The sequence below is a fragment of the Pongo pygmaeus genome, chromosome 23, assembly GCF_028885625.2.
Source record: "Pongo pygmaeus isolate AG05252 chromosome 23, NHGRI_mPonPyg2-v2.0_pri, whole genome shotgun sequence".
Classification (NCBI taxonomy): Eukaryota; Metazoa; Chordata; class Mammalia; order Primates; family Hominidae; genus Pongo; species Pongo pygmaeus.
The window spans coordinates 40,464,293-40,489,002 of NC_085931.1; the positions used below are offsets into that span (position 1 = coordinate 40,464,293).

The 24,710-nt window shown below is 49.7% G+C and overlaps 1 protein-coding gene across 1 annotated transcript in view; it reads right to left on the bottom strand.

Moving 5' to 3' along the window:
* Window positions 1–18,494, bottom strand: part of NIPSNAP1 (nipsnap homolog 1) — a 28,121-nt gene extending 9,627 nt beyond the window's left edge. The window contains exons 1-4 of the mRNA XM_054470246.2: window positions 18,342–18,494; window positions 6,358–6,485; window positions 6,115–6,160; window positions 5,160–5,254 (exon numbers count right to left, since the gene is read on the bottom strand). Coding sequence (XP_054326221.1) covers window positions 5,160–5,254; window positions 6,115–6,160; window positions 6,358–6,485; window positions 18,342–18,439 — 367 coding nt within the window. The 5' untranslated portion in view covers window positions 18,440–18,494. The remainder of the gene's footprint in view (window positions 1–5,159; window positions 5,255–6,114; window positions 6,161–6,357; window positions 6,486–18,341) is intronic.
* Between the last annotated feature and the right edge of the window lie 6,216 nt (window positions 18,495–24,710).

Here is a 24,710-nt window from a genome sequence, read left to right on the forward strand (position 1 = left end):
AGTTACAAGGACAGCATCATTGGCAAGAGGAAGGAATTTTCTTTAATTTTCTCTGTCACCCAGGCTGGAGTGCGGTGGCGCGATCTCAGCTCACTGCAACCTCCACCTCCTGGGTTTAAGAGACTGTCCTGCCTGTGCCTCCCAAGTAGATGGGATTACAGGCGCGTGCCACCACACCCAGCTAATTTTTGTATTTTTAGTAGAGACGGGGTTTCACCATGTTAGCCAGGCTGGTCTTGAACTCCTGACCTCAGGTGATGCACCTGCCTCAGCCTCCCAAAGTGCTGGGATACAGGCATGAGCCACCGCGCCCAGCCAAGAAGAAGGAATTGTCTAACAATTATGGTGCTCCCTACAGGAGATGGATCAATGGTTCTTACAAGTTTATTAAAATGTAGATTCCTGAACCCTACTCCCAGGGTACAGCTCAACATGATTCAGCTGACTCTATGTGAGGGACTGAACTTCAAGATACAAAAAATGTAGGGTATGCTTTAAAAAGTCAGGATCAGCCAGGCGCAGTGACTCAGGCCTGTAATCCCAACACTCTGGGAGGTTGAGGCAGGAGAGGAGCACTTGAACTCAGGAGTTTGAGATCAGCCTGGGCAACACAGCAAGACCTCCTCTCTACAAAACAAACAAAAAAACAAAACAACTAGCCCAGGCATGATGGTGCATGTCTGTGGTCCCAACTACTTGAGAAGTTGAGGTGAGAGGATTGCCTGAGCCTAGGAGTTCAAGGTTGCAGTGAGCTATGATCATGCCACTGCACTCCAAACTGGGTGACAGAGCGAGACCCTGTCCCAAACAGAAAAATAAACAATAATAATAAAAAAAAGGCCGGGGCAGTGGCTCATGCCTGTAATCCCAGCACTTTGGGAGGCCAAGGCAGGTGGATCAACTGTGGTCAGGAGTTCGAGACTAGCCTGGCCAAAATGGTGAAACCCCATCTCTACTAAAAATACAAAAATTAGCCAGCATGGTGGTTCATGCCTGTAGTCCCAGCTACTCGAGAGGCTGAGGCACGAGAACTTGCTTGAATCCGGGAGGCGGAGGTTGCAGTGAGCTAAGATCACGCCACTGCACTCCAGCCTGGGCAACAGAGTGAGACTCGGTCTCAAAAAATAAAAAAAAGAAAAAGTCAGGATCCCATCCCTCAAAGTTCATTTCACAACTAGCAAATGCTTAAGAGAATTCAAGGAATACTGCTGAAGCTGATCAAGTCAAGCTTAAAATGGGAAAGCTGTAGTGGCTGAAACTGAAGGCAATTTGCTTTTCTCTTATTCCCTTAGCCACATATCAGTGTCTAGCCAGGCACGATGGCACACGCCTGTAGTCCCAGCTACTCAGGAGGATTGCCCGAGCCCAGAAGTTCAAGTCCGGCCTGGGCAATATAGCGAGATCCTGTTTCTAAATGGAAATAATAAAAATAAAACATAAATAATATGTTAATGTCTGTTACGGAAACCAAATAATTGATTAAGGAGATACACCTATCTATCTGCAGGTCACAGATTATTTTCAAAGATACACGATTATCAGGGCTGTCAAAGGATGAAATAGGTTGGCTTACAAGTGAGCTCTTCATGGCTGGGAGTGTTCAAGGGAAGTTTAGAGGACCATCTGTTATGGCTGTGCTATGCAGACAGTCTAAACCAGTACTGTCCAAAAGTACTTTCCGCATGAGCTCTATGTGTGTATGAGTGAGCATTTGAAATGTAGCTAGTATGACTAAGAAACTGAATTTTTTCTTTTTTTAAATCTTTTTTTTTAATATGTATTTTTTTTATAGAAGCAAAGTCTCGCTATGTTGCCCAGGCTGGTTTCAAACTCCTGGCCTCAAGTGTTCCTCCCACCTCAGCCTCCTAATCTGCTGGGATTATAAGCATAAACCACCATACTCAGTCCTGAATTTTTTTTTAGAGGCAGGGTCTCACTGTGTTTCCCAGGCTGGAGTGCAGTGGCTATTCATAGGTGTGATGGTATTGAATCACGGCCTCGAACTCCTGGGCTCAAGCAATCCTCCCAACTCAGCCTCCCAAGTAGCTAGGACTACAGGTGAGCACCTTGGCACACAGCTTGAACTTTAAATTTTATGTAATTTTAACTAATATAAATTTCAATAGCTACATGTGAGGACAGGGCGCAGTGGCTCACACCTGTAATCTCAGTAGTCCAGGAGGCTAAGGCTGATGGATTGCTTGAGTCCAGGAGTTCAAGACCAGCCTGGGCAACATAGCAAAACCCTGTCTCTACTAAAAATACAAAAAATTAGCTGACTGTGGTAGCACACACCTGTAGTTCCAGCTACTCGGGAGGCTGAGGTGAGAGAATCATCTGAACCCGGGAGGTCAAGGGTGCAGTGAGCTGTGATCGCGGTGCAGTGAGCTGTGATCGCACCACTGCAGTCCAGCCTGGGCAACCAGAGTGAGACGCTGTCTCAAAAAAATAAATAAATATGCCAGGCACAGTGGCTGATGCCTATAATCCCAACACTTTGAGAGGCTGAGGCAGGAGGATCATGAGGTCAGGAGTTCGAGACCAGCCTGACCAACATGGTGAAACCTCCGTCTCTACTAAAAATACAAAAATTAGCTGAGTGCAGTGGCACACGCCTGTAACCTCAGCTACTCAGGAAGCTGAGGCAGGAGAATCACTTGAACCCAGGAGGCAGAGGCTGCAGTGAGCCAAGATTGCACCACTGTACCCCAGCCTGGGCGACAGTACAGAGCGAGGCTCCATCTCAAATAAATAAATAAATAAATAAATAAATAAATAAATAAATAAACTACATGTGGTTAGTGGCTATCATTTTGGACAGTGTGGGTCTGAATTTGAGGTCCCTTTGAGTGAGATGCTGTGAGTCAGCCAAATTCATGTGTGGGTTCTTATCGCTGGTGCCAACTTTGATGTGTCTATTAGGCTGGGATGGGGCATGCTACGGGTGCCCCTGGGACTGTAAGACAGCAGCTCAGACAAGAAGAACTCCTATTTATTCCACAAATATGTGCTGCATATTGGGTATTCACCCATATATGGAGACAGACAACTAAACAGGCAGCTATAGGGGTACATGATCAGGGCATGAGGAGGTAATTACTGAGGCCTAGAGAGCTAGGGAAGGTGCCTGACCCAGCCCAGGTGGAGGAAATCTCGGCAGCCTTCCAGGAGGAGGTGACATCTATGCCAAAATAAAAAAGTGAATAGTCCAGGCACTGTGGCTCATGCCTGTACTCCCAGCACTTTGGGAGGCCAAGGTGGAAAGATCGCTTGAGCCCGGGAGTTTGAGACCAGCCTGGGTAACATAGGGAGATCTCTTCTCTACAAAAAATTTAAAATAAATTAGTTGGGCATTGTGGCATGCACCTGTGGTCCCAGCTACTCAGGAGGCTGAGGTAGGAGGATTGCTTGAGCTCAGGAGGTTAAGGCTGTGTGAGCTGTGATCACACCACTGCACTCCCCACTGGGCAACAAGACCTGGTTTCAAAAATAAATAAATAAATGAAAATTTTAAAATGAATAAAAATGAAAGGCCAGGCATGGTGGCTCATGTTTGCAATCCTAGCACTTTGGGAGGCCGAGGAGGCAGGATCATTTGAGTTCAGGAATTCGACACCAGCCTGGGCAACATGGAGAAACCCCGTCTCTACCAAAAAACACAAAAATTAGCCAAGCATGCTGGAGCGCACCTATAGTCCCAGCTGCTGAGGAAGCTGAGGTGGGAGTATTGCTTGAGCCTGGGAAATTGAGACTTGAGTGAGCCAAGATTATGCCACTGCACTCCAGCCTGTGTGACAGAGCAAGACCCTGTCTCAAAAAAAAAAAGGCCAGGAGTGGTGGCTCACGCCTGTAATCCCAGCACTTTGGGAGGCTGAGGCGGGTGGATCACCTGAGGTCAGAAGTTCGAGACCAGCCTGACCAACATGTGAAACCCCATCTCTACTAAAAATACAAAATTAGCCAGGTGTGGTGGCACAGGCCAGTAATCCTAGCTACTCGGGAAGTTGAGGCAGGAGAATCTCTTCAACCCAGGAGGTGGAGGTTGCAGTCAGCCAAGACTGTGCCACTACCTGCCAGCCTGGGTGACAGAGCGAGACCCTGTCTTAAAAAAAAAAAAAGAAAAAAAAAAAAAAAAAGAAAAAGAAAAAAAAAAAAGAAAAAGAAAAAAAAAAAAAAGCCTGGGTGCGATGGCTCACGCCTGTAATCCCAGCACTTTTGGGAGGCTGAGGTGGGTGGATCACCTGAGGTCAGAAGTTCGAGACCAGCCTGACCAACATGTGAAACCCCATCCCTACTAAAAATACAAAATTAGCCAGGCATGGTGGCACAGGCCAGTAATCCCAGCTACTCGGGAAGCTAAGGCAGGAGAATCTCTTCAACCCAGGAGGTGGAGGTTGCAGTCAGCCAAGACTGTGCCACTACCTGCCAGCCTGGGTGACAGAGCGAGACCCTGTCTCAAAAAAAAAAGAAAAAAAAAGGCCGGGTGCAGTGGCTCACGCCTGTAATCCCAGCACTTTGGGAGGCTGAGGCAGGTGGATCACCTGAGGTCAGGAGTTCAAGACCGGCCTGACCAACATGGTGAAACGCCATCTCTACTAAAAATACAAAATTAGCTGGGTGTGGTGGCACATGCCTGTAATCCCAGCTACTCAGGAGGCTGAAACAAGAGAATTGCTTAAAGTGGGGAGGCGGAGGTTGCAGTGAGCCGAGATTGCACCACTGCACTCCAGCCTGGGGCAACAAGAGGGAAACTCAGTCTCAGAAAAAAAAAGAATAAAAGACAGTGATCCAGGTAAAGCAGGCAAACAAGAAATAATGCTTAAGGCAGGAGAAAGAGAATGAGCAGTAGTCTGGAACTAAAGAGTGAAACTGTCAATCTGAGGAACTGAGTCCTGGGTGGGACAGCACAGTGAGGCATGGAGGATTTGGTGCCATGAGGCTGGGGGCGGGGCCGGGAAGGACTCACAGGCTTCACGGGTCACCTTGAGGGCACAGGGGAGCCAGGACAGGTATTTGAGCAGGGGAGTGAGGTTATGAGGTTTTAGTAAGAGCCCCACCAGGTGCTGTTGTGGAGAGGCAGTGGAGAACGGCCAGGTGTGAAAGGTGCTGGAGGCCAGGGCTGGGCGGTGGCAATGGCACTAGGGAGGTGAGCGCCTTACCTGCCTGGTCCTGCTCCCCATACCACGTGTTCCAGTTGCCCACGAGTGAGCACGGGTAGTCCTCATCCAGGTGAAGCTTGGGCAGCACAGCCTCCCTGTGGTGGGTGCGCAGAGAGGGACAGGGTTCACATAGCCACCAGGGCCTCTGAGATAAGGGTTCGAACTCAGTTCAAACAGACCCTGGGGCTGGGCCTCAGACTCTCCATCTCTAAAATGCAGAAGCTAGGCAAGAGGCCCTCAGGACTTCTGACACTGAAATTTACATCCTGGCTGGGGACAGTGGCTCACACCTGTACTGGGAGGCTGAGGCAGGAGGATTGCTTGAGCCCAGTAGTTTGAGACCAGCCTGGGCAGCAAAGTGAGATCCCATCTCTCTTTTTTGTGTGTGAGACAGAGTTTTGCTCTTGTTGCCCAGGCTGGAGTGCAATGGCGCAATCTCGGCTCACTGGAACCTCCGCCTCCTGGAGACCATCTCTTTAAAAAAAAAAAAGAAAGAAAGAAAGAAAAATGGGGCCAAACGCGGTGGCACATGCCTGTAATCCCAGCACTCGGAGGCCGAGGCAGGTGGATCACCTGAGGTCAGGAGTTCGCGACCAGCAGGACTAACATGGTGAAACTCTGTCTCTACTAAATACAAAAAAATTAGCCACGCTTAGCGGCGCATGCCTGTAATCCGAGTTACTTGGGAGGCTGAGACAGGAGAATCGCTTGTACCTGGGAGGCAGAGGTTGCAGTGAGCTGAGATCGTGCCATTGCACTCCAGCCTGGGCAACGAGAGCGAAACTCCATCTCAAAAAAAAAAAAAAAAAAAAGAAAGAAAAAGGCAGAAATAAAAGAAATCTACATCTCCTGGATTTCTACAAAAAAGAACAGGGTAGAGGATGTTCTGCAAATTTGCTGAAAGTATGTTCCCCACCCAAGGAGGGGCTGGGATGTATGGATGCAGGATGCTCACGTGAGGCTGTTGTAGGCGTCCAGGTACTCAGGCTTTACATTGTGAACTGCAACAGAGGACAGAGAACAAGAAGTGAGGTAGGGTGTGTACACAGGGAAGAACTTGGGGTTAGAGGAGCCCATCAAGGCCAGGGGTCCCAGGACAACTGAGGACATTCCAGACCCTCCCATCTCCTTCCTGGAGCCTCACAGGCCCCCAGAGCCCCTGAAAGGACAGCAGTTGGTCAGCTCAGCAGCCACTCACACTGGATCTTATAGAGGTTGCTGGTTTCCTTCTTGGACAGCAGGGTGGAGTGGGCATCCTTCCGGGGATCCACCTTGTGAACAAAGAGGGAGCGGAACCAGCTGCCTTCATTGTCCTTGGAATAGAAACTGCAGGACAGAGGAGTTGAGGGGGACGTGCAGAGGTGGGGGGAGCCCCAGCAATTCTATCTGCTTGGATGTCCTGCTCCCCTAGACCAGTGACCCACATTTCTGGGAACAGGGCCACGGAGTCCTGTGGCAGCTCCAGACTTGAAATGCTATTGGAGCCAGCTCCTTTCTACAGATATTCCAGCTGCCCAATTGGCTTCTTGAAGCTTTGCAGAGCCTCAGGAGGCCAGGAGAGGCAGCCCCACCTCCCACTTCTCTCTCTAGCCTCCCTGCCTCCACTTCATCCCCCTTCCAAGAGGTCCTCTACTTGGGTCATATAACTCCAGCCTCTCACCAAGAGGATCAACCCCAAATCCACCTTGCATCATGCCCAAAGCCCTTGACAATCCAACCTAACTTGTCAGCCTCTCCTCCTGCCCCCTCACCTGTATACCTCACTCTCCAGGTGTGCTCTTCCCTGAACACACCAGGCTCTGCTACTCTGTGCTTTCTGTACAAGTTCTGTCCCCTCTAACAAGAAGACTGCTCTCACCATCCTCCCCAGCACTCTCACAGTGCACTTGGCCCATGTCCCCACCCTGACCCCACACACGGAAAGCCAAATACAAATAAGCTTTGTCCTTGAGGAGCTCATAGTCCACTAGAAGAAATGGGCCTTGGGACACAATTATAGGAGGGGTCTCTGGAAGAGCCCAGGTGAACTAGCCTTAACTCTGCTTCTGGCAACCTGGGCAGACTCTCTACAGAGGAGGAGATGAGCTGGTCAGTCCCCAGGACTGGTTTGGCAGATAGTGGCAGATAGAAGGAGTAAAAGGCATTGCAAAGCAAGATGCATTCACTCATCCAGCCAACACCTGCCCTGCCCATCTCCATAGGATACTGTGAGAATGAATGAATGAATGAATGATCAATGAATATGATTATGTGCTTTGCCCATGAGCACTGTGGTTAAGGGCAGTGGAGGGTCTGCTGCCAGCTCCTACTGGACCAGAACTGCACTCCCATCCTAAACACATACCCAAGTTCCCAGCAGGAGGCAGGGGTGCTTATTTTGAGACTACCAATCTTCTTGCTCCACAGCCTTGGTGCAGCTTGCAGCCAGGCCTGAAAAGGAAGTCTCCCGATGGAGACAATTCCTAGCCAGGGAGCCTGGCAAGAGGGATCCCTGAGTGGCAGCAAGCCTTATCCCTTTTTTCTTTTTTCTCTTTTGTTTTTTCCAAGTGAGGTCACAGGAAGCCCTATCCTTTCTTTTCTTTTCTTTTCTTTTTTTTTTTTTTTTTGAGACAGAGTCTCGCTCTTGTTGCCCAGGCTGGAGTGCAGTGGTGCGATCTCGGCTCACTGCAACCTCGGCCTCCCGGGTTAAAGCAATTTCAAGCAATTTTCCTGCCTCAGCCTCCTGAGTAGCTGAGATTACAGGTGCGCACCACCACATCCAGGTTAATTTTTGTATTTTTACAATACAAATACCCAGCTGCCCTATCCCTTTTTAAGACTTTTATGTGGTCAGACAAATGTCTTAGGCCGGGTGCGATGGCTCACGCCTGCAATCCCAGCACTTTGGGAGGCCAAGGCAGGCAGATCACCTGAGGTCAGGAGTTCGAGACCAGCCTGCCCAACATGGCGAAACCCCATCTCTACTAAAAATACAAAAATTAGCCAGGCGTGGTGGTGTGCACCTGTAATCCCAGCTACTCAGGAGCATGAGGCAGGAGAACAGCTTGAACTCAGGAGGCAGAGGTTGCAGTGAGCCGAGGTCGCACCATCACACTCCCGCCTGGGCAACAGAGCAAGAATCCATCTCCAAAAAAAAAAAAGGACAAATGTCTTGCAAATAAAAAATCACTCACTTTTTTCCAAAATATGGAGCAGCCATTGGGATGGATAAAATCAGCTCGGCAAGATGGCTAAATGCCTGTAATCCCAGTACTTTGGGAGGCTGAAGTCAGAGGATCACTTGAGCCCAGGAGTTCAAGATCAGCCTGGGCAACAAAATGAGACTCCATCTCTACAAAAAAAATAATAAATATGACTGGTTTATGCTTGTAATCTCAGCACTTTGGGAGGCTGAGGCAGGAGGATTGCTTGAGGCCATGAGACAAGCCTGGGGAAACTTGTGAGACCATGTCTCTACAAAAAATAAAATTAGCTGGGCATGACGGTATGTGCCTGTAGTCCCACTACTTGGGAGGCTGAGGTGGTAGGATCACTTGAGCCTGGGAGGTTGAGGCTGCAGTGAGCCAAGATCTTGCCACTGTACTCCAGCTTAGGCAACAGAGCGAGACTCTATCTCAAAAAAATAAAATAAAATAAAATAATACAATAATTAGCCGGGTGTGATGACACATGCCTGTAGTCTCAGCCACTTGAGAGACTTAGGAGGATCGCATGAAGCCCAGGAAATCAAGGCTACAATGAGCTATGATCAGGCCACTGCACTCCAGCCTGGGTGACAGAGACCATGTCTCAAAAAAAAAAAAAAAAAAAAAATTTTTTTTTAAATAATCTTAAAGTGGTGATATGTTTGTTTTGTTTTGTTCATTTGTTTGTATTTGAGATGGAGTCTCGCTCTGTCGCCAGGCTGGAGTAAAGTGGTATGATCTCCACTCACTGCAACCTCCACCTCCCGGGTTCAAGTGATTCTCCTGCCTCAGCCTCCCAAGTAGCTGGGACTACAGACGTATGCCATCACGCCAAGCTAATTTTTGTATTTTTAGTAGAGACGGGGTTTCACTATGTTGGCCAGGTTGGTCTCGATCTCTCGACCTCATGATCCACCTGCCTCGGCCTCCCAAAGTGCTAGGATTACAAACATGAGCCACCGCGCCCGGCCAAAGTGGTGATATGTTTGTATAAGCATAAACATGAGAAATGGGCCAGGCATGGCGGCTCACGCCTATAATTCCAGCACTTTGGGAGGCCGAGGCAGGTGGATCGCTTGAGCTCAGGAGTCTGAAGCCCTGTCTCTGCAATAAATAAAAAAATTGCTGGGTACAATAAATAAAAAAATTGCTGGGTATGAATGGGGAAAGGATTCCCTATTTAATAAATGGTGCTGGGAAAACTGGCTAGCCATATGTAGAAAGCTGAAACTGGATCCCTTCCTTACACCTTATACAAAAATTAATTCAAGATGGATTAAAGACTTAAACGTTAGACCTAAAACCATAAAAACCCTAGAAGAAAACCTAGGCATTACCATTCAGGACATAGGCATGGGCAAGGACTTCATGTCTAAAACACCAAAAGCAATGGCAACAAAAGCCAAAATTGACAAATGGGATCTAATTAAACTAAAGAGCTTCTGCACAGCAAAAGAAACTACCATCAGAGTGAACAGACAACCTACAAAATGGGAGAAAATTTTCGCAACCTACTCATCTGACAAAGGGCTAATATCCAGAATCTACAATGAACTCAAACAAATTTACAAGAAAAAAACAAACAACCCCATCAAAAAGTGGGAGAAGGATATGAACAGACACTTCTCAAAAGAAGACATTTATGCAGTCAAAAGACACATGAAAAAATGCTCATCATCACTGGCCATCAGAGAAATGCAAATCAAAACCACAATGAGATACCATCTCACACCGGTTAGAATGGCAATCATTAAAAAGTCAGGAAACAACAGGTGCTGGAGAGTATGTGGAGAAATAGGAACACTTTTACACTGTTGGTGGGACTGTAAACTAGTTCAACCATTGTGGACGTCAGTGTGGCGATTCCTCAGGGATCTAGAACTAGAAATACCATTTGACCCAGCCATCCCATTACTGGGTATATACCCAAAGGACTATAAATCATGCTGCTATAAAGACACATGCACACGTATGTTTATTGCGGCACTATTCACAATAGCAAAGACTTGGAACCAACCCAAATGTCCAACAATGATAGACTGGATTAAGAAAATGTGGCACATATACACCATGGAATACTATGCAGCCATAAAAAATGATGAGTTCACGTCCTTTGTAGGGACATGGATGAAAGTGGAAATCATCATTCTCAGTAAACTATCGCAAGGACAAAAAACCAAACACCGCATGTTCTCACTCATAGATGGGAATTGAAAAATGAGAACACATGGACACAGGAAGGGGAACATCACACTCTGGGGACTGTTGTGGGGTGGGGGGATGGGGGAGGGATAGCATTAGGAGATATACCTAATGCTAAATGGCGAGTTAATAGGTGCAGCACACCAGCATGGCACATGTATACATATGTAACTAACCTGCACATTGTGCACATGTACCCTAAAACTTAAAGTATAAAAAAAAAAAATTGCTGGGTACGATGGCTCACGCCTGTAATCCCAACACTTTGGGAGGCCGAGGCGGATGGATCACCTGAGGTCGGGAGTTCGAGACCAGCCTGACCAACATGGAAAAACCCCATCTCCACTAAAAATACAAAATTAGCCGGGTGTGGTGGCGCATGCCTGTAATCCCAGCTAATTGGGAGGCTGGGGCAGGAGAATCGCTTGAACTCAGGAGGTGGAGGTTGTAGTGAGCCGAGATCAGGCCATTGCACTCCAGCCTGGGCAACAAGAGTGAAACTCTGTCTCAAAAAAAAAAAAAAAAAAAAATTAGCCAAGTATGGTCGAGTGTGCCTGTAGTCCCAGCTACTCAGGAGGCTGAGGTGGGAAGATTGCTTGAACCCAGAAGGCAGAGGTTGCAGTGAGCCGAGATCAGGCCACTACACTCCAGCCTGGGCAACAAGAGTGAAACTCTTTCTCAAAAAAAAATTAGCCGGGTGTGGTCGAGTGTCGAGTGCGCCTGTAGTCCCAGCTACTCAGAAGGCTGAGGTGGGTAGATCACTTGAACCCAGGAGGTGGAGGTTGCAGCGAGCTGAGATCGGGCCACTGCACTCCAGCCTGGGCAACAGAGCAGACCCTGTCTCAAAAAAAAAAAGAAAGAAAAAAGAGGCTGGGCATGGTGACTTATGCCTGTAATCCTACCATTTTGGGAGGCTGAGGCGGGCGGGTTGCTGGAGCTCAGGAGTTCAAGACTAGCCTGGGCAACATGGCAAAAACCCATTTCCACTAAAAAAAAGATACAAAATATTAGCCAGGAGTGGTGATGTGTGCCTGTAGTCCCAGCTACTCGAGAGACTGAGGCAGAACTGCTTGAATCCAGGAAGCTGAGGCTGCAGTGAGCCAAGATCATGCCACTGCACGCCAGCCTGGGTGACAGAGTGAGACTCCATCTTCACAAAAAAAAAAAAAAAAAGAAATTACTTGTCCCAAACTGTTAATACTGCTTACCTGGGAAAGAGGAATAAGAGATGGCTAAATTTTTCTTTATTCATTGTAATTTTTTATAAAGATTTTAAAAAGTGTGTTAAGCATTTCTGAATTCATGGACTCTCTTGGTCATTGTACACGCATCTGCTTCATTAGCAAAGAGACAATTATCGGCCAGGCACGGTGGCTCACGCCTGTAATCCCAGCACTTTGAGAGGCCGAGGCGGGTGGATTGCCTGAGGTCAGGAGTTCGAGGCTAGCCTGGCCAACATGGTGAAACCCCGTCTCTACTAAAAATACAAAAATTAGCTGGGCATGGTGGCGCAATCCTGTAATCCCAGCTACTCAGGAGGCTGAGGCAGGAGAATCACTTGAACCTGGGAGGCAGAGGTTGCAGTGAGCCGAGATCGTGCCATTGCACTCCAGCCTGGGCTACAAGAGCGAAACTTTGTCTCAAAAAAAAAAGACAATTATCATTAGATGGGTAGTGCAGTCTGTGAAGTTTTTGGACCAGAATAAGGGAGGCTTTAAGCCAGGGATCCGTGATGTACTTTTCAGTTGCAGAATCTCACTGACTCTATGCAATGATCTTATAGTATTGGTACTATTAGTATTCCCATTCTCGAGAGGATAAAATGGAAAGAAGCCCAGAGAGTTTAAGGGACTTGCCCAAGGCCGCACAGAAAATCAGAGGGCAGAGTTAAGAACCAACCCAGCGCTCTTTCCTTGAAAGCCAACCCCCACCTCAGGTTGGGCACTGAGGGACCTGACCTTTGGTTTTAATGTAGAGGGGCTGCTTCCCCTGGAGGGAGATGGGCAGTGAGGAGAGCAGCTCCTACTATTTATCAACCAGGACCTTTGCTCTAGAAAGGACTAGACTGAGTAATTTATTAACATCAGCACTGACCAAGATAAGTATCAGTCAAGTAGCCAGCCCTGAAGAGAGAGATTAGGGGCTGGAACGCTGGAAACTTCAGGAGCTCTGATGGGCTCCCGTCTCTTCCCACTACTCTAATCCTTCCTGCCTGTGGGCCTCAGTTTCCCCATCTGTCAAATGGGCAGGGTGGTGGAGCCCATCCCTAAAGCTGTTTTCTACAGGTAAAATCCAAGAAGGAGCTTGTCAAAGCTCTCAGAGGAGGGTTTGAACTCCAAGCCAGCATCCCCAAGGGTACACTTGCAAGAGTACAAATGTCACTTTCTCAGTGAAATTACAATGTTCTCCTACCCTTGACCTCCCCAAGCCCTCTCATCCTGCTCTCCATCTTGTTCCAGAGCATGTTCTAAAACGCTACACTAGAATGAGCCCAGTGGCTCATGCCTGTAATCCCAGCACTTTGGGAGGCTGACGCAGGAAGGAAGGATTGCTTGAACCCAGGAGTTGTTTTTTTTTGTTTTGTTTGAGATGGAGTCTCAGTCTGTCGTCCAGGCTGGAGTGTAGTGGCATGATCTGGGCTCACTGCAACCTCCGCCTCCCAGGTTCAAGCAATTCTCCAGCCTTAGCCTCTCAAGTAGCTGGGACTACAGGCATGTGCCACCACATCCGGCTAATTTTTTATTTTTAGTAGAGACGGGTTTTCATCATGTTAGCCAGGCTGGTCTCGAACTCCTGACCTCAGGTGATCCTCCTGCCTCAGCCTCCCAAAGTGCTGGGATTACAGGCATGAGCCACCATGCTTGGCCTTTTTTTTTTTTTTTTTTTTTTTTTTGTATTTTTTTGAGATGGAGTTTCACTCTGCTGCCCAGGCTGGAGTGCAGTGGCGCAATCTCAGCTCACTGCAACCTCCACCTCCTGGGTTCAAGCGATTCTCTTGCCTCAGCGTCCTGAGTAGCTGGGACTACAGGTGCATGCTACCATACCCGGCTAATTTTTGTATGTTTTAGTAGAGACGGAGTTTCACCATGTTGGTCAGGCTGGTCTCGAACTCCCGACCTCAAGTGATCCGCCTGCCTTGGCCTCCCAAAGTGATGGGATTACAGGCGTGATCCACCATGCCCCACCGAACCCAGGAGTTTGAGACCAGCCTGGGAAACATAGCAAGACCTCATCTCTACTAAAAATTAAAAACAAACAAAAAAAACTATACTTTTTGGCTTATTATGTGCTTTGTTTATTGTAAGTCTCTAAACTGGAAGCAGCCCTAGCGGGGCAGAATCCTTGTCTATTCTGTTGTATCCCTGCTGTATCCCCTATGCTTGGAGCAGTGCTGGGTACATGGTGAGAACGCAGTCCAAGTTTGAGAAATGAATGAAGGAGCTAAGACATTCTTGCATGAAAATGATGAAAGCTGGAAAGTATGAAAGGAAAGAAATGGTGGACCTTAGGCTGGGCGTGGTGGCTCACACCTGTAATCCCAGCACTTTGGGAAGCCGAGGTGGGTGGATCACGAGGTCAGGAGTTCAAGACTAGCCTGGCCAAGATGGTGAAACCCCGTCTCTACTAAAAATACAAAAAATTAGCTGGGTGCGGTGGCAGGTGCCTGTAATCCCAGCTACTTGGGAGGCTGAGGCAGGAGAATCGCTTGAACTCAGAGGGCAGAGGTTGCAGTGAGCCGAGATCGTGCCACTGCACTCCAGCCTGGGTGACAGAGTGAGACTCCGTCTCAAAAAAAAAAAAAAAAAAAAAGGTAGACCTTGACCCAAAGTGACTTCACTCAGGGATTGGGGGTCCTTTCCATCCTTAACACCAACAGCAGAACTAGTGCTTACGAGCACAAGCTCTGGACAAACCCAGGTTTTGATCTTAGCTCAGCTTCATCTTTCTTTTTTCGAGACAGGGTCTCACTCTGTCACCCAAACTGGAGTGCAGTGACACAATCATGGCTCACTGCATCCTCTACCTCCCAGACTCAAATGATCCTCCCACTTCAGCCTCCCAAGTAGCTGAGACCACAGGTGTGCACCACCATGCCTGGCTAATTTTTGTTGTTGTTTGAGATGGAGTCTTACTCTGTTGCCCAGGCTGGAGTGCAATGGCACGATCTCGGCTCACTGTAACTTCCACCTCCCAGGTTCAAGGGATTCTCCTGCCTCAGCCTCCAGAGTAGCTGGGACTATAGACATGTGTCACCATGCCTGGCTAATTTTTTGTTTTTCTCTTGAGACGAAGTCTCGCTCTTGTTCCCCAGGCTGGAGTGCAATGGTACGATCTCAGCTCACTGCAACCTCCACCCCCCGGGTTCAAGTGATTCTCCTGTCTCAGTCTCCCTAGTAGCTGGGATTACAGGCATCTGCCACCACACCCGGCTAATTTTTGTATTTTTAGTAGAGACAGGGTTTCACCACGTTGGCCAGGCTGGTCTCGAACTCCTGACCTCAAGTGATCTGTCCGCCTCGGCCTCCCAAAGTGCTGGGATTACAGGTGTGAGCCAACGCACCCGGCGTGTTTTTTTTTTTTTGATACGGAGTCTCCCTCCGTCGCCCAGGCTGGAGTGCAATGGCGTGATCTTGGCTCACTGCAACCTCTAGCTCCCCAGTTCAAGCGATTCTCCTGCCTCAGCCTCCAGAATAGCTGGGAATACAGGCACACGCCACCATGCCTAATTTTTTTTTTTTTTTTTTTGAGACAGAGTCTTGCTCTGTCACCCAGGCTGGAGTGCACTCGTGCGATCTCAGCTCACTGCAACCTCCATCTCCCTGGTTTAAGCGATTCTCCTGCCTCAGTCTCCAGAGTAGCTGGGATTACAGGTGCACACCACCACACCCAGCTAATTTTTGTATTTTTAATAAAGACGGGGTTTCACCATGTTGGCCAGGCTGGTCTTGAACACCTGACCTCGTGATCTGCCTGCCTGGGCCTCCCAAAGTGCTAGGATTACAGATGGGAGCCACCAGGCCTGGCCTGGCTAATTTTTGTGTTTTTAGTAGAGATGGGGTTTCACCATGTTGGCCAGGCTGGTCTTGAACTCCTGGCCTCAGGTGATCCACCCGCCTCAGCCTCCTAAAGTGCTGGGATTACAGGCATGACCCAGTGTGCGTGGCCAAATTTTTGTATTTTTTATAGAGACAGGATCTCGCCATGTTGCCCAGGCTGGTCTCAAACTCCTGGGTTCAAGCGATCCTCCCACCTTGGCCTACCAAAGTGTTGGGATTACAAGCGTGAACCATGGTGCCTGGCCCAGGTCCATCTGATTTCAAAGCCCACACGCCATCCCCACCCCAGCAGCCTCATTGCCCCAAACCTCACAGGCCAGAAGGGCTGCTGCTGGCCCTACTAGTGATTCCAGAGAGATATGGGGCAACCTGAGGGGCAGCAGGACAGAGTGTTCTCAGGTATCCAATGTGGAATTAAGGCATAAGTAACTGCAAGACAGTCCTTGAGGGACTCGATAAATATTAATTCAAGTGTCTTCACAGCAATCCTGCCGAAAACACCAACATCCCCACTTTACAGAAAAGGAAACTGAGGCTGACGGAGGTTCAGCAACTCATCCAGGGTTACTGAGTAAGTGGGGGGCAGCAGGCTGACTCTAAGACCCATGCTCCTTTTATGGCCTCTGGGTGTTTGCCACACAAATGGTTTTACCACCAATCCATTCTGTCCCTTCCCCAATCTTGATATTTTCATCTGGAAAACAAAGGGCTCATAAAAGATGATCTTCCCAGAGCCCTTTGAGCCTCAACATTATGTGGGTCACATGCAGAAATTGCTTGAAACATAGGCTAGGGGTTAAGGAGCAACACTTGCTGCATGTTCATTAAGTGCTAGATACTTCACAACCACGGAATCTTTTTTTTTTGGATGGAGTCTCGCTCTGTCACCCAGGCTGGAGTGCAGTAGCATGATCTCAGCTCACTGCAACCTCTGTCTCCCGGGTTCAATTGATTCTCCTGCCTCAGCTTCCTAGTAGCTGGGATTACAGGTGTGAGCCATCACACCCAGCTAATTGTTTGTATTTTTAGTAGAGACACGGGTTCACCAACATGGTGAAATTTTTGTACTTTTTTTTCTTTTTTTGAGACAGAGTCTCGCTCTTGTCGCCCACGCTGGAGTGCAGTGACACGATCTCGGCTCACTGCAAGCTCCGCCTCCCAGGTTCACGCCATTCTCCTGCCTCAGCCTCCTGAGTAGCTGGGACTACAGGCGCCTGCCACCGCGCCCAGCTAATTTTTTGTATTTTTAGTACAGACAGGGTTTCACCGTGTTAGCCAGGATGGTCTCCATCTCCTGACCTCGTGATCCACCGCCTCGGCCTCCCAAAGTGCTGGGATTACAGACGTAAGCCACCGCGCCCAGCCGTTTTTGTACTTTTTATAGAGACAGGATCTCGCCATGTTGCCAGGCTGGTCTTGAACTGCTGACCTCAAGTGATCCGCCCACCTCGGCCTCCCAAAGTACTGGGATTACAGGCATGAGCCACCATACCCGACCAACCACAGCATCTTTAATCCTCAACAACCCTATGAGATACATCCTGATTACTCCCATTTTACAGATGAGGAACCCGAGGCTTAAAGAGTCCTGAGGTCACCCCACCTACAAAGTCTGAGTTAGATCTGTCAGTGCCAGGCAAACTCTAGGCTCTTCCCACAGTGTCAGCTTTCTCCCTAATTATTGGGCAGTCTAGGTGCGGGGCTTATGCCACTCCTCTGTCCAAAAGCCCCACTGCTCTGTGCTGTAACATCTCATGGCAGGCGCTATCAGAACTTTGCAGCTTCATTCCTGGGCTGCAGGGCAGGAGGTATGCTTGCTTCCTTTTCACAGGTTGGGGGAGGGGGAACAGGTGGCCTCACTTCTTTGGTAAATATTCCTTGACCATACACAGTCCTGAGCCCTCTGAGGGTGGCAGGCTGGGGAAACAGAGAAAAATGAGATCATGGTCTAGTGAGAGAGACAGACAAGCAGCAAGTCATAACTGTGCAGGGTGATATATGCAGAGATGGGGGAAGCACAGGGCTGTGGGGACCAAGGAGCGAGGGGCTGCCCAGGGCCAGTCAGGGAGGCCAAGCCCTAGCTCAGCCCAGAGCAAGGCCCAAACAAAAGCCCAGGCTGAGAGCACATGGCCCAGCCAGACTCCCACTCCCAGGAGGCCACCAGTTGGGTGCAAAGTGCATGGCGCATTGGCAGACCTGGGTCCCATATCTGGTGCTGCCACGGCACAGCAGGGAGGGTGACCTTGGACAACTCCCATTCCCTCTCAGGTCCGTTTCCCCACCTGTACAGTTCGAGGTGGAGGAACAAAGGGTCTGTGCAGCCATGGTCCCTGGGGATCCCCTACTGCTCCCCTGCCATCATCTTTCCCACAGAACTTCCCGACGGAGGAGCTGACTACCAGAAGCCCCCAGTGGGTGTTAAATCACAAGCTACGCCTGGGGCCACTCCTCTTGTCTTCTGCCCTCTCCCACTCTCCAGGGCCCAGTACCTGCCCTTCTCACCATCTTTCATCAGGTCCCCATCACAGCCCGGGCCCAACCAGGACAAAGACCCTACCCATCCCTTTCTCACCTCCCCCATTCCTTGCCCAGACCCCTCCCTAGGCCTTGATCCTGCCCTGCCTCTAACCCCCAGATTCCAAGCAGGAGTCTCAGCCCCTCCCCCCCGACCCAGTCCCTGGCCCCCGCGCCTGCACGCCACCCCGCGCGCGTCTATCCCTGCCTGGCCGGGCTCTCACCGCGCCGCAGCTGCAGCCGCAACGTCCCCAGCGCGGGGCCCCGGGCCCCCCAGCAGCCGCCGCGCCGCCACAGAGATGCTGCACAGCCGCGGAGCCATGTTGGAGCCGCGATGGTTGCGAGAAGGCCCCGCCCCCAAGCCCGGGTGGCGGAGGCGGGGCGCGAATAAACTCCACCCCTCCGGCTTGCCCGCCCCCTCCACTCACCCTGTCAGGTGGGCGTTGCCCGTGGGAGTCTCCAACTCCGCAGGTGCTGGACGGAAGTCAGGCTTCTAATCCTCTGCGCGCTCTGCGACCTTGGCAAGCCCTTTGCCCACTCTGGGCCTCAGGATCCACCTCGGTAAAATGGGAGCGTGGAACAATAATACCAAGGGTTCTTTTTTTTGAGACGGAGTCTCGCTCTGTCGCCCAGGCTGGAGTGCAGTGGCGCGATCTCGGCCCACTGCAAGCTCCGCCTCCTGGGTTCACGCCATTCTCCTGCCTCAGCCTCCCGAGTAGCCAGAACTACAGGCGTCTGCCACCACGCCCAGCTAATTTTTTGTATTTTTAGTAGAAACGGGGTTTCACCGTGTTAGCTAGGATGGTCTCGATCTCCTGACCTCGTGATCTGCCCGCCTCGTGCTCCCAAAGTGCTGGGATTACATGCGTGAGCCACCATGCCCAGCCTACCAAGGGTTCTTAACAGGGCTGTCCGGGATGTGCAGCAGAGGGTCAGTGTAACCACCCCATGGGTTCATTTTGCCCGTTTCCCAGACAGCGGATTTATCAAGACAGAGGAATTGCAATAAGAGTTTAATTCATGCAGAGCCGGCTGAATTGGAGACCGGAGTTTTATTATTACTCAAATCAGTCTCCCTGAAAATCCAGAGACTGGGTTTTATTAAGGATAATTTGGTGGGTAGGGGCCAGAGAGTGGAGAGTGCTGATTGGTCAGGTCGGAGATGCAATCATAAGGAGTGGAAGCCGTCCTCTTGTGCTGAGTGGATCTCTGGGTGCGGGCCACAGGACCAGATGATCCGGTTTCTTAATCTGTGTGTCGCCAGCGGATCCATTGAGTGCAGGATCGGAAAAATATATTGAGCACCAATCTTAGGTTTTACAGTAGTGATGTTATCCCTAGGAGCAATTGGGGAGGTTTAGAATCTGTGGCCACTACCTGCATGACTCCTAAACTGTAATTTCTAATCTCGTGGCTAATTTGTCTCATAAAAGCAGTCTGGTCCCCAGGCAAGAAAGGGGTTTATTTTGGGAGAGGGCTGTTATCTTTGTTTCAAAGTTAAACTATAAATTTGCGGCCAGGCATGGTGGCTCATGCCTGTAATCCCAGCATTTTGGGATGCCAAGGCTGGTGGATCAGGAGTTTAGGTCAGGAGTTCAAGACCAGCCTGGCCAACAGGGTGAAACCCTGTCTCTACTAAAAATACAAAAAATTAGCCGGGCATGGTGGTGGGCACCTGTAATCCCAGTTACTCGGGAGGCTGAGGCAGGAGAATCTCTTGAACCCTGGAGGCAGAGGTTGCAGTGAGCTGAGATCGTGCCACTGCACTCCAGCCTGGGCAACAAGAGCAAAACTCCGTCTCAAAAAACAAACAAACAAAAAGACTGTAAGTTTGGCCTATGCCCAGGAATGAACATGAGACAGTTTGGGGGTTAGAAGCAAAATGGAGTCGATTAGGTCAGATCACTTTCACTGTCATAATTTTCTGTTAAAATTTCTGCAAAGGGGGTTGCATCAGTAAGCCCCCTGAAATTGTGTACAACGTTATGTGCTCCTGTGTGGTGCATTCTCCGGGGAAAGGCATTCACAGGCCAGGTTTATCACCATCAAAGAAACAAACTTCCTTACAAGTGAAGACGGGGGCAAGGCTGTCAGCTGCAGACACTATCTCCACCATCTCCTTTCCCCTTTTCATCCCCCTTCTCTGCCTGAAAATCCTGGGGCCTCTTTCTGCCCTGCCCAGCTCTTTTGCCCGCCCTCTAAACTAATCCCTTCTCAGCCCACAATCCCCCGGATCACAGACATTGGCAGGGGTGGAGGGCCTTCAGACCCCACAGGGGGCAGGGGCTTTATCCACTTCCAAAGGGGCAGGGACAGCTCCCCAAAAGAATGTCCACCCACTGACTAGTGGCTGCCTCCTGGTATACTTCGTATGGGGGAATGGAGGCCAGGCCATGATTGCACCACTGCACTCCAGCCTGGGCAACAGAGCAAGACCCAGTCTCTATAAAAAAAAATAATAATTTTAAGATTAGGACCACGTGTGGTGGCTCATGCCTGTAATCCCAGCACTTTGGGAAGCCAAGGCAGGAGGATCTATGAAAATTCAAAAAATTAGCTAAGCATGGTAGCACACACCTATAGTCCCAGCCACTCAGGAGGCTGAGGCAGGAAAATCACTTGAGGTAGGAAGTCCAGGCTGTAGTAAGTTATGATTTTTTTTAATTAAATAAATAAATCAGTCTGGGCGCGGTGGCTCATGCCAGTAAACCCAGCACTTTGGGAGGCCAAGGTGGGTGGATCACCTGAGGTCAGGAGTTCGAGACCAGCCCGGCCAACATGGTGAAATCCCGTCTCTACTAAAAATACAAAAATTAGGCCGGGTGCAGTGGCTCATGCCTGTAATCCCAGCACTTTGGGAGGCTGAGGCAGAGGAATCACCTGAGGTCAGGGGTTCGAGACCAGCCTGATCAATATGACGAAACCCCATGTCTACTAAAAACATAAAAATTAGCCGGGTGTGGTGGCATGTGCCTGTAATCCCAGCTACTCGGGAGGCTGAGGCAGGAGAATCACTTGAACCCAGGAGGCAGAGGTTTTAGTGAGCCAAGATCGCACCATTGCACTCCAGCCTAGGCAACAAGAGCGAAACTCTGTCTCAACAAAACAAACAAACAAATAAAATAAAAAATAAAAATACAAAAATTAGCAAGGCATGGTGACGCACACCTGTGACCCCAGCTACTCCGGAGACTGAGGCAGGAACATGGCTTAAACCCGGGAGGCAGAGGTTGCAGTGAGCCAAGATCACGCTACTGCACTCCAGCCTGGGTGACAGAGAGAGATTCTGTCTCCAAAAAAAAAAAAAAAAATCAAAGTCAGTATGATCTCAGCAGAGTCCCCAGTCAAAGCCACTCAGGAAAAACCCAGGTGGGTTGATGGAAGCACAGCAAATGGTGTCATGTGGTGGGAGCAGCTCTTTCCTTAGGAACCCAGTGTGGCAGACTGACTGTGGAGTGGTGGAAGCGACCACCTCTGCCAGCCTGACTTTGGACCTGAGCTTCAAAGGATGAGTAGGAGTCTGCCAGGAGAGAGGGAAGGACCAGGGGAAACTCAGAGGAAGCAATGTGTACACAGTATGTGAAGGGGCTGCCAGAGGCCAGGCACAGTGGCTCACACCTGTAATCCCAGCACTTTGGGAGGCCAAGGCAGGCGGACCAATTGAGGCCGAGAGTTTGAGACCAGTCTGGCCAACATGGCAAAACCCGATCTCTATTAAAAATACAAAAAATTAGCCAGTCATGGTAGCACACACCTGCGGTCCCAGCTACTCCAGAGGCTGAAGTATGAGAATGGCTTGAACCCAGGAGGCAGAGGTTGCAGTGAGTGGAGATTGTGCCACTGCACTCCAGCCTGGGTGACAGCAATACTCTGTCTCAAAAAAAAAAAAAAAAATGAGGGGTGTGTGTTGAGGGCTCTTCCAGGAAGAAAGCACAGTTGAATATAATGAACGGGTGGTGATTATGTGGTGGCAGCCTCTCATTCAGTACAGGAATAATTTTGTTTTTCTTTTTTTTTTTTTTTTTGAGACAGGGTCTCACTCTGTCGCCCAGGCTGGAGTGCAATGGCGTGATCTCAGCTCACTGCAACCTCCACCTCCTAGGCTCAAGGGATTATCCTGCCTTAGCCTCCCAAGTAGCTGGGATTACAGGCTTGCATTACCACACCCGGCTAATTTTTGTATTTTTATTAGAGATGGGGTTTCACCACATTGGCCAGGCTGGTCTTGAACTCCTGACCTCAAATGATCCACCCGCCTCAGCCTCCCAAAGTGCTGGGATTACAAGTGTGAGCCACCGCACCTGGCTGGAATAATTTTCTAACAATGGAATGGGCTGCCTTGGTGACATGTCATTGAATTGTGTCAACAGAGGCTGAGTAGCAGCACGTTGGCTATGTGGTAGAGGGCATTTGGCAGTCAGGCCACAGCAAGCTGGACCCAAGGACAGGGAGGAGCCGGCCTTGCTGGTTTAGGGTGAGAAGCTCTCACCAAAGCCTCGGTGTTCCTGGCTGCCTCACGCTGCCTCCCAGGTGAGGAAAATGAGGGAGGACTGACCTGCAGCCTCCTCCTGTGGGTCTTAGCATTTCCAAGAAGGGTTTTCCGTCTCTGTCCAGCCAAATAGGGCAGGAGGGTGAAAAAAGGTGGTGCTGGGAGCATGCTTCCACCCCTGCCTGGGAAAGATGGGATACGGGCCTCCCTCCCCATCCCACATGAACCACAGTGTGGCCACTGACTGACTAGAAGGGCAACCTCAAGGCCCCCACTCCCAACTCAGCTAGGGTGAACACATATCCCAGTTTATCCTGGACTTTCTCAGTTTTAGCACTGAAAGTCCTCCATCCCAGAAAACCCCTCAGTCCTGGACAAGCCAGAACCTTTGGTCACCCCAATTACGGCCCTAGTTCTCTCCCCAGGACATATACCCACTCCATCCCAGAATCTTTTCCTTGCTTAACTAAATCTATTTACCCTCCTTGAAAGGGAGCTGGGGTCTGGGCAAGGTAGCTCACGCCTGTAATCCCAGCACTTTGGGAGGCTGAGGTGGGTGGATCACCTGAGGTCAGGAGTTCAAGACTAGCCTGGCCAATGTGGTGAAACCTCATCTCTACCAAAAATACAAAAATTAGCCGGGTGTGGTGGCAGGTGCCTGTGGTCCCAGCTACTCGGGAGGCTGAGGCAGGATAATCAGTTGAACCTAGGAGGTGGAGGTTGCAATGAGCCAAGATCATGCCACTACACTCCAGCCTGGGCAACACAGCAAGACTCCGTGTAAAAAAAAAAAAAAAAAAAAAGGAAGGAAAGAAAAGGAAGAAAGAGAGCAGGGATGGGGTCCAAGCTTGGTGGCTCACACATGTAATCGCAGCACACTGGGAGGCCCAGGCAGGAGGATTACTTGAGGCCAGGATTTCAAGACCAACCTGGGCAACATAGTGAGACCCTTGTCTCTACTAAAAATTTTTAAAAATGAACTGGCCATGGTAGTGTGTGCCTGTAATCCCAGCTATTCAGGAGGCTGAGGTGGGAGGACTGCTTGAGCCCAGGAGTTGGAGGCTGCAGTGAGCTATGGTCATGCCACTGCCCTCCAGCCTGAACAACAGAACAAGACCTTCACTCTAAAAGAAAAGGGGTATGCCGGGCACGGTGGCTCACGCCTGTAATTCCAGCACTTTGGGAGGCCAAGGTGGGCGAATCACCCGAGGTCAGGAGTTCGAGACTAGCCTGACCAATGTGGAGAAACCCCGTCTCTACTAAAAATACAAAATTAGCCGGGCGTGGTGGCACGTGCCTGTAATCCCAGCTACTCGAGAAGCTGAGGCAGGAGAATCGCTTGAACCCGGGAGGCGGAGGTTGTGGTGAGCCAAGATTGCGCTATTGCACTCCAGCCTGGGCAACAAGAGCAAAACTCCATCTCAAAAAAAGAAAAAGAAAAAAAAGAGTGAGGATGGAACTGGGCTCTCTTTGTGGCACTCAGTGACATACAATGCTGGTTAACTGAGCACCTGATTGATGTGAACTGTCCTTACCCACAGACCATTCATTCTGTGTAGCAAACCAGTTGCTGTATTCTGGTCAGCAACCCAGTCAAGATAAAATTCCACCAATAGGCCTGGTGGGATAGCTCATGCCTATAATTCCACTTTGGGAGGCCGAGGTGGGCAGATAGCTTTGAGCTCAGGAGTTCGAGACCAACCTGGGCAACATAACAAAACCCCATCTCTACAAAAAATGCAAAAATTAACTGGGTGTGGTGGTGCACACCTGTAGTCCCAGCAATTCAGGAGGCTGAGGTGGGAGGATGGCTTGAACCCAGGAGGCAGAGGTTGCAGTAAGCCAGTATCATATCACTGCACTCCAGCCTGGGTGACAGAGCCAGACCCTGTCTCCAAAAAAAAAAAAAAAAAAATTCCACCAGTAAAAATGTGGCTGAGCACAGTAGCTCACACCTATAATCCCAGCACTTTGGGAAGCTGAGGCAGGAGGATCACTTGAGGCCAGAGTCCAAGACCAGCCTGGATAACATAGGAAGACCCCATCTCTCCAAAAATAATTTTAAAATATTAGCTGGTGGTGTGTGCCTGTAGTCCCAGCTACT